At 38.1% G+C, this 10,531-nt stretch overlaps 1 protein-coding gene across 1 annotated transcript in view; it reads right to left on the bottom strand.

Annotated features, from left to right (window-relative positions):
- Nucleotides 1-7,414: 7,414 nt before the first annotated feature.
- LOC103193043 (glutathione S-transferase A2) overlaps nt 7,415-10,531 on the bottom strand; it is a 16,123-nt gene continuing 13,006 nt past the window's right edge. Inside the window, exons 5-6 of the mRNA XM_007936141.2 lie at nt 8,410-8,541; nt 7,415-7,540 (exon numbers count right to left, since the gene is read on the bottom strand). Coding sequence (XP_007934332.1) covers nt 7,415-7,540; nt 8,410-8,541 — 258 coding nt within the window. The remainder of the gene's footprint in view (nt 7,541-8,409; nt 8,542-10,531) is intronic.

Below are 10,531 nucleotides of genomic sequence, written 5' to 3'. Positions count from 1 at the left end.
TCCAACTTTGGAAGGAATCGCCATACTGCTTTCCACAATGGTTGTACCATTTTACAGTCCCACCAGCAGTGTATGAGAGTCCCAATCTCTCCACGACCTCGCCAGCATTTGTTATTTTCTGTCCTGTTGAACTTTGCTATTAGTGTTGGAGCAAAATGGTATCTCATTGTTGTTTTGATTTGCATCTCCCTAATAGCTAATGATCGTGAGCATTTCTTCGTATGTTTGTTGGCCACTTGAATATCCTCCTTGGTCAAGTGTCTATTCATGTCTTCTGCCCATTTTTTTTTTTTTTTACAAATATTTTATTATTTTGTTTTTTACTTCCTCTCTTTTTTTTTTTAATTGTGATTTGGGTGAAGATTTACAGAGCAAATTCACTTTCTATACAGCAGTTCACATTCCTACCCATTTTTAAATTGTAATCCACTCTTTTTATAATTCAGAAGTGATTGGGTTAGGCCAAACCATACTTTGATATGGCCCTATTAACATAACAAAGAACAGCCTATTCTCAATCAAGTTTACATCCACAGGTATATTGGTTGGGATTTTATTTTTAATTTTTTTCATTTTTCATTTATCTTCTTTATTTTTTTAATATTTCGTTGTGTTTTCAGTCGAAGTATACACAGCTAATTAGGTTCCCCTTTAATAATTACTAGGAGCACAGGTGGCATAGTGCCTAAGGCATTTGAGTACTAACCAGAAGGCTGGGCAATTCAAACCCACCATCCACTCCTCAGAAAGAAGATTGAGCAATCTACTTCCATAGTGATATCAACTTGGAAACCCAAAGAGGGGTCACTATGAGTTGGATCCCACTCAACAGCAATGAGTTTGGTTTTTGGTTTGTTTTAATAATTATAATAAAAATTGTTCAGTGACATTGGTTACATGTTTCACAAATGTATTAACATTCTCATGAATTCCATTCTAGATATTTCATTTCCAGTAATCTGTTTTTTTTTTGCCTCCGTATCCTTTCACTTTTTTTTTTTTTTAATTGTGATCTGGGTGCAAATGTACAAAGCAGATTTGTTTTACTCTCAACGGTTCATACACATTTAATTTCAAGGCCTGATTGCAACCCCCAACTATAAAAAACTCTTCTTCCCTCTCCTCCCTGTGATGACCCCTTCCCTGTTCCCTTCTTATCTATGTGTTCCTGTCTGTCCAGCTTTCCCTCTGTGTGAATGCTGCTCCTCTGATGTCTCATGGCTGATTGATCCAAGGGGAGCATCTCCCTAGTGTAGGTAGGTGCATCTCCCTTGGGTACATGTTCTGTTTTTAGGTCTTTCTACTGTTTGAGAGCCAATCCATGAAGCAAGTCCATTTCCAGGCCTGATGGATAACCCGGGGCTGTAGTCTCAGGAGTTCCACAAGTCTCTATCTGACCAGTAATTCTGGTCATTTTTGTGTTTTTGAATTTTGTTCCACATTTTTCCTCCCACTCTATCCAGGGTCTCCAATTTTGATCCCTCTCTGAGTGGTTGCCATTGGCAGCCTGACACCAACTAGTTCTTCTGGTCACAGGGTTGTGAAGGCTGAGGTCCTCATGGTCCATCATATCTTTGGACTAATTTCCAAATGACTGATTTTCTTTACTCTTCTTTGTTCCAGATGAGAGGAGACCAACAGTTGCATCTTAGATGGCCACTCAAAAGCTTTTAAGACCCCAGTCACTACTCATGAAAATAGGATGTAGAACAAGATTTTCATGTACTATGTTGTGCCAGTTGAGCATGATGTCCCCTGAGACTATTGTCCTGAGCCCGTAGTCCCATCAGTTGGGATTTTAACACATATTTGGGAGGTACACAATTCAATCCATAACACCACCCCCATATCTGTCAATGATGCAGAAACAATGAGGTTCTTACCACCTGTTATGAATAGAATCAATTACCATGACAGGTTGAAATGGAAAAGCAAAAGATTTACTGAGTATCCATACCTAAGGATACAGAGAGAATCACTTCTCCAAAAAGTCAGTCTCCCCAAGCAAAGGGGTAAACATGATTATACAGGAAGATGGGAAAGGGGCTGAAGATATCTTGGACTGCTAGGAATGTCTTTATTCCACTTTATCTCTGTTGCTCCAGACTCGATATTTTTCTTCTCAGGGTCATCTTGCCCCATAAACTGTAGTTCTCAGCTGAAACTGGCCATGGGATGTCATACTCAAAAGAATGTATAAGCAAAAAAAAACAACCTAAAGAACCAGCACCCATGAAGAAGTCAGCTATTCTATTTATTTGAAAGGAAGGAGAAGCCAGGAAAAATAGCAAGTTAGTCATTACAATCAATGCCACGTAACTGATATTGCCAGGTGCAGTTTGTTAAAGTTCTGCGGTTTTCAGCCAGGCACCTTTTCAGCCTTCCACGTTAATGTGATCTTATTTGGAAAAAGGGTCTTTGCAGATGTAATCAAGCTAAAATGAGAACAACGACTGGTGTCCCCATCTAGTTGCTGTTGAGTCCAGCTGCTGTTGAGTAGATTCTGACTCACGGTGACTGCACGTGTGTCAGAGTAGAATTGTGCTACATAGTTTTCAATGGTTGATATATTTTTTCATTTTATTGTGATTTTGGTGAAAGCAAATTGGTTTTCCATTCAACAATTCATACATATTTTGTTTTGTGACATTGACTGCAATCTGCACAATGTAATAGCTCTCTTCCCACTTTCTCCCTGTATTTACAACTTTCCTTTGTCCTACTTTCCTAACCCTTCCTACCCTCTTAGGTTTATTCCTGAGCAAAAGTTGCCCTTTTTATCTCGTGTGGTTGATTGCTAATGAGTGCACACCTTTCTGGCATTACTATTCACCCTATAAGCTTATCATTGGCTGAATGTGGAGCCACAGAGTTTGAGTTCCATTCCCAGCTTGAAGGGGCTCTAATGGTTGTGATATCAGGGTTCTATCAGTCTCTATCAGACCAATATTCCCTGGTCTTTTTTTTTTTTTTTTAATGGTTTTGCATATTCTTTCACAATTTTCTCCTATCTGGGACTTCCTATTGGGATCCTTTTCAGAGAGGTCAGCAGTGATAACTGAGCATCATCTAGTTCTTCTGGTCTCAGGGTGGTGAATGCTGGGATTCATGTGGTCCATTAGTCCTTTGGACTAATTGTTTCCTTGTGTTTTGTACCTTCTTCACTCTTCTTTGCTCTGAATGGGGAGAGACCGATAGTTGCAGCTTTGATAGCCATTACAAGTTTTTAAGACCTCGGTTGCCACTCAACAAAGTAGGATGTAGAACATTGCCTTTGTGGACTGTGTTATGCCAATTGACCTTAGTGATCCCCAAGATTATAGTCCTGAACCCCATGCCCAATGAATGACTCATTCCTTCAAGGTGTTTGGTTGTGACTAAGAAGTTTTCATAACCTTGCCCCCTGTATGCTATATTATATTCATGGATATATTTGCAGCACATATACATATGAAGAGATAGCCTCTGTCAAACCTATATATATATTCATGAACATAGTTCCATTTTGCCCTGCCATCCCTGTTCAGCTTGAGTGTCTATGTATTCACTAGTAGATTATTGTTGTTATTATTATTGTAGGATCGTGTGTAACAGTATTCACCTTTGTTGCCTTTAACTCTTGTGCTCCTCCCAATGGCTGATTATTTTTTTGTTTTGTTTTAAATATTTTATTGTGACATGGTGCAAACTTAGAAAGCAGATTCATTTTATATTCTTTATGGAAGCAGACTGCCTCATTTTTTTCCCATGAAGCAGCTGATGGGTTCAAACCATTGACCTTTTGTTAAATAGCTCAATGCTTCAATGACTGCTCCACCAGAGCTCATTTTTAGGCCATCAGAGGCCACTTTGTGGCAATTTCTTATGGCAGCCTTAGGAAACTAATAGAAAGACATTCATGATTTTGCATTAGAATTGTCTTTGCTTGTTTGTTTCTCTCACTAGAGTGAGCCCTGTGAGAACAGAGGCTGTATCTTCATGATTTCCCTAACTTGGAACCCTGAATAGTTCATAATAAACATAAAGCAAATATTTGTTTAATGAATGAATAGGAAAAAAAATTTGATTACCTGAGAAAATGGTTCTCTAAGGAAGAGGGGGAAAAAATGTATGCCATTGGTCAGAAAAGTAGCCAAACACAAAACGGTAAAAACTATTTTCAGGTAACTGATATTGTCAGGTGCAAAGCTTCTTTCTTTATTTGTTTTACAGTGTTCCCTCCCACCTCTCCCACCTCTCCCATCTCTGGTAACCAACAAAGAAAAGTTCCTTCCGTATAGAAACCTTTCCTTTTTACAATAATGAACTAATACAATATTTGTCCTTCTGTGATTGACTTATTTCACTCAGCATAACATCCTCCAAGTTCATCCACATTATATGGTGTTTTGTACATTCTATATTATTCTTTAGTGCTACATAGTATTCCATTGCGTATATGTACCATAGTTTGTTTATCTGTTCTTTTGTTGATGGGCACCTATATTCTTTCCATTTTTTTGCTGTTGTAAATAGTGCTGTGATGAACATGGATGTGTATATATCTGTTCTTGTCCTGACTTTCACTTCTTTAGGATATATACCTAGTAAAGGGATTGTTGGATCAAATAGCATTTCTAATTCCAACTTTTTAGGAATTGCCATACTGCTTTCCACAATAGCTATATCAATTTACAGTCCCACCAGTAGTGTGTGAGAGTCCCAAACTCTACACATCCTCACCAGCATTTGTTATTTTCTGTCTTATTAAACTTTGCTAGTAGTGCTGGGGCAAGATGGTATCTCGTTTTGATTTGCAGCTCTCTAATGGCTAATGATCATGAACATTTCTTCATGTGTTTTTTGGCCACCTGAATATCCTCTTTGGTGAAGTGTCTATTCATGCCTTCTGCCCATTTTTTAATTGTATTGTTTGTCTCTTTTTTTGTTGTTGAAGTGTTGGGGTTTTCTATCAATTTTGGAGATAAGCCTCTTGTCAGATAAGTTGTTGCTGAATATTTTTTTTCCCAAACTGTAGGTTCTGTTTTCACTCTTTTGGAGAAGTCTTTGGAAACACATAAAAATTTATTTTTTAGAAAGTCCCATTTGTCTAGTTTTCTTCTGTAGTTTGTGCATTTTTGGTTATGCTTGGAGTCTATTTATGCTGTAAATTTAGGGCCCCTAACTTTGCCACTATTTTTTCCTTGAGGAACTTTATAGTTTCAGATTTCACATTTAATTCTGGAGTTAGTTTTTGTGTATGATATGAGGTACAGATCTTGTTCCATTTTTCTGCAAATGGATATCCAGTTTTGCCATCACCATTTGTTAAAGAGACTATCTCATCCCCATTTAATGGATTTCAGCCCTTTGTCAAAAATCACCTGACCATAGGTTGATGGATTTATTTCTGGGCTTTCAAGTCTATTCCATTGGTCTATGTGTCTGTTGTACCAATACCAGGCTGTTTTGACTACTGTGGCTGTATAGTAGGTTTTGAGATCTAGGAGTGTGAGAACTCCTACTTTGTTCTTCTTCTTCAATAGTGCTTTGCTTAGTGATTGGGTTTTCAATATCCTTAAAGAATGTTGATGGGATCTGGATTGGGATTGCAGTGAATGTATAGATGGCTTTGGGTAGAACTGACATTTTCACAATGTTCAATCTTGCTATCCACAAGCATGGTATGTTCTTCCATTTATGTAGATCTCTTATAGTTTTTCGAAGCAGTGTTTCTTGAAGCAATATTATTCACAAGTATTTTATATTTTGGTAGCTATTGTAAATGGCATTGGTTCCCTTATTTCCTTTTCAGCCATCTCTTTGCTGATGTAGAGGAATCCAACTGATTTTTGTAAGTCAATATTGTATCCTGCCACTATGCTAAATCTCTCAATTGGTTCCTGTAGTTTTCTTGCTGAGTCTCTTGGGTTTTCTATGTATAGGATCATATCATCAGCAAATAGGGATAGTTTTACTTCTTATTTACCAATTTGGATGCCTTTGATTGCCCTTTCTTGCTTTATTGCCCTGGATCAAACCAAACCAAACACTGCCGTCAAGTCAGATCCCACTTGGGTTTCCAAAGCAGTATCACTAACGAAGTAGAGTGCCCAACCTTCTTTCCAAAGAGCAGTTGGTGGGTTTGAACTGCCAGCCTTCAGGTTAGCAGTCAAGTGCCTTAGGCACTACACCACCTTCAATATAATGTTGAATAGAACTGGTTATAGAGGGCATCCTTGTCTGGCTCCTGTTCACAAGGGAAATGGTTTCAGTCTCTGTTGAGAATAATGTTGGCTGTTGGTTTTGCATATATGCCCTTTAGTATGTTGAGGAATGTCCCTTCTATTTCTATTTTTCTAAGTATTTTTTTATCAGGAATGGGTGTTGGATTTTATCAAATGCCTTTTCTACTTTGAATAATAACATCATGTGGTTCTTTTCCTTTGTTTTATTTATAAGATGGATAACGTTAATTGTTTTTCTAATGCTGAAAATTTGAAAATTGCATACCTGGTATGAACCCCACTTGGTCATAATGTATTATTTTTTCAATATGTTGTTGGAGTCTATTGACTAGGATTTTGTTGAAAATTTTTGCATCCTTATTCATGAGGGATGTTGGTCTGTAGTTTTCCTTTTTAGTGATGTCTTTGCCTGGTTTTGATATCAAGGTTATGCTTGCTTCATAAAATTAATTTGGGAGGATTCCATCGTTCTCTATGCTCTGGAGTAGTTTGAGTAGGAATGGTATCAGCTCTTCTCTTAACGTTTGGTAGAATTCTCCAGGGAAACTGTCTGGACTAGGGCTTTTATTTCTGTTGGTAATTTTTTTTTTTTTTTTTAATGAGCTGTTTAATTTCTTCTTGTGTGCAAAACTTCTATTTAACTCTTATACCTTGCTAAGGTATATGACAGCTGTTGTATGATAATTTTTGAAATAGACCAAAGAGTCCATGTAATTTTTTTCCTTTTATTTATTTTCAATTACAAGAGCTGCCCTAGGAGGTGATTATGATTTCATATTTGAACAAAATCAATTAGGTTAAATTGTAACTAAATCTTCACATAAATAAAAAAAAAAACCCAACATGTTGCCATTGAGTCAATTCCAATTCATGGTGACCCCATCTGTTACAGAGTAGAATTGTTCCATAAGGATTTCTTGGCTGTAATCTTTACAGAAGCAGATCACCAGGACATTCTTCTGAGGTGCCACTGGGTGAGTTCAAACCACTACCTTTTAGGTTAGCCACTAAGCAGAAACCATTTGTACCACCCCAAGACCTAAATCTGCAAATAGTTGATTTCTAATTAAACTAGCATATAAAATATGGAAAAAAAATTTTTAGCCTCAGGATCAACGATTTGGAAAACATTTCATGGCTGTAAAATTTTGGATTTGTCTTGCATGTGTTTGGCATCCATGCCTGCCTTATTTAATCTTGAAAATCTTTTTTGCTTCTTCTAACCTTTTTTCATCAAGGGGAGGCTTCCTCTGGCTGCCAGGCTGCAGGAACTTCTTCACTGTAGGGAGGTTGCTGACTCTGGCTTTCAGGGCCTACAATAGACAATAGTACAGCCTTAGAGTGGGGCCAAAAGACTCAACCAGGAAACCTGAGGCCTTCCCAAACAAGGACCAACTAAGTCCCCTCCATCAGCACCCAAATGGGAAACAGATGCCCAGAGGGAAATGAAGATAAAATGAAGGAAATATTGCTCAACAGCATCTTCCCCTGAACACTTTTGTTTAAAGATATTACTCATATCTCACTCTTTCCTATCTTCTTCCTCACAGAGACATTGTGTGTGCATTCATTGTGCTTGTACAATACATGGAAGAATAACGTGTCTGTCTTCAACACTGATAAAGTCAACAAAGAACAGAAAGGAAAATTGAGCTGGAATGAAGACAGAGAAAAGTAAAAATTATAAACCATGGGGCCAGTTGAAACTAATTTTTTCAATGAGAGATTAAAAGCAAGGCTGGGGCAGAGGGGACCCTTTCAGAGAGGAACCCAATGTCTGAAAGACAGAGCAGGAGCCAAAAGTAGGAAATCAGAGGGAAAGAGAGCTGCTCAGCCAGACTCAGAAGTGGGAAGAGAAGACTACACCTGGGATAAAGGAAATCGCAGAGAAAAATTAGGCCAGAGGCAGCAATGGAAGAGGACTGGGCAGAGAGATGCTGAGTCATGGGTCCTTCTCATGATAAAATACTGTTCTTGGATTACCATCCGTTTCAAATTTCTTTGGCTAAACATCTTTCATGCCTCAGATCCAGGATCTAGAAGCTAATTTTGGTGATATAAGGGAAAGTGAAGGCCCAGGGAAGGCTGGGGTTCAGAACATCACCAGTCCAAGGGTCCATATATTAGATTCCCATAAAGGAGGAGTGGGGCTTCCTCTCCTGGGAGCTGTGAAATCAATCACCTTCAGCAGAGGGAAGCTGGCAATAAGGGTGGAGTCCAGCTCTTCCACAAAGTAGAGAAGTTCAACCAAGTGAATGTCTGCCTTGCTTAGCTTGTTGCCAACAAGGTAGTCTTGCCCGTGGCTCTTTAACACCTAGCAAATCAGAAGACATAGGATCAGGAACAGATACACAGTCAGGCTGGTTCTCCACCAGTCCTATTTTCCCACCCTGCTGCCTTCCTGGGCAGTTGGAGAGCTTCAGACCTATCTACCTCACCCCTGATTCAAAGAGAGAGAGGATGTGGGTTTCAGCTGTTTTTTTCAGTTGAAGCCTAGACTAGAGTTTTCTTTTCTCATTCCCACATTACGGTGACATTTCAAATCTCCAACTCCATTACTTTCATCTTCCATAAGTGCCAAGGACTCAGTACCTTCTGTACCATGTATCTGTTTATCCCACCCTTTAAATGTGTGCAGGCTTGAAGCTTCAGGTTATGACTCTCCATTCTTCTCTCTCCCTTGGGTAGCATCTCTTCATGACTGCATTCTTCACCTCCTGACCAGACTACTCTTCTTAACAGCATTCTTCACCCCCTGACCAGACTACTTCAGAGTCTACATTTCTGCTCTTATGTAGTCCCTCATTTCCTGGTCTATTTCTCTGGGATATGAAATAAACCTGTGTCGACTTGAATGCATCATATTCCTTGCAATATTGGCTTTGATCCCTAACTTACCTGTGTCTGTAAATATACTGAATTATATTATAATCCACGTACTGGAGTGTTTAGGGATGAACTGCACTGATATTGTAACTTACTTTGAAATGCATCAAAAAGTAAAAAATTTTAGATGGGTAGAGGAATGGAGAGATGAAGAGACATGATAAAACAGACATAATAAAATGTCAATTTTGGAATCTAAGTGATGCATATGCATGCATTCATTGTACAGTTCTTTCAACTTGTCTGTGTATTTGAAATTTTTCAATAAATAATAAAATGCTGGGAAAAATATGTAATATTTATTGCATATTCCAACAATATGCAAATCATAAAGAATAAAGACAAAAACATACATGATGTTACCACTTAAAAATAAACCATTGTCAACCACATTGACAAATATCCTTTCAGACTATGTCTCCATATAGAAGTATATATAATTATTTTATACAAAAATAAAATAAAATATCAAAAGCTAATTTGTAATTACATTTGTCATTTAAATTTTCATGGGGCTGTTTGCATTTCTAATTGTAGATGCACTTAATCTGTAATGCTGTACAGCTAGTCATCTGTGACTATGCCCTAAACTGTCAACATCATTAAAGTCATGAAGGCCTATTAGTTTATTACTATTAATCTCATAGCTCTTTAGATAGGGCCTGAGACACAAGGAATGAATTAGCATTTGTTCAATGAATGAAAGAATCATCAGTAGATGAATGATTAGATGTTAGTCCTTTATTTATTTATTTTCCTTTAAGCCTCGAATACCTCTAGGAGCCCTCATGGTTTAGTAGTTAAGGCATTTGGGTACTAATCACAGGTTAGTGGTTTGAACCCACCAGGCACTCAGCAGAAGAAAGATGAAGCAGTCTGCTTCTGTACAGATTTATAGCCTTGGACACCCAATGTGGGTTGTTATGAGTCAGATCAACCCAATGGCAGTGAGTTTGGTTTGGTTTGATATCTCTTATGGAGGAGTCCTTGGATGCCTAAAACAGTTAAGCACTAGGCTACTAACCAAAAGTTTGGCTGTTCAAATCCACCCCAAAGAACCTTGCAAGAAATTCTTGACATTCTACTTCTGAAAGATCACAGCCATTGAAAACCCTGTGTATTGCAGTTCTACTCTGAAACATATGAGGATACTATGAGTTTAAATCGACTCAAGAGCAACTGATTTGGTTTTTTATTCTATCTTTTATGGAGCTATTGATGATTTACATAGTTAACGTACTTGGCTGCTAACTGAAGGTTGGAGGTTTGAGTCCATCCAGTAGAGCTTTGGAAAAAAGACCTGGCAATCTACTTCCAAAAAATGAGCCATTTAAAATCCTATGGAACATAGCTCTCCTCTGACACATATGGGATCACTATGAGCACTTCTGAAAGAATTGGCCAGGGAAAACCTTATG

This window comes from Orycteropus afer, unplaced genomic scaffold, assembly GCF_000298275.1.
Source record: "Orycteropus afer afer isolate SDZICR_OR568_19922 unplaced genomic scaffold, OryAfe1.0 scaffold00034, whole genome shotgun sequence".
NCBI classification, from domain to species: domain Eukaryota; kingdom Metazoa; phylum Chordata; class Mammalia; order Tubulidentata; family Orycteropodidae; genus Orycteropus; species Orycteropus afer.
This window is presented reverse-complemented; position numbering and strand designations above follow the sequence as displayed.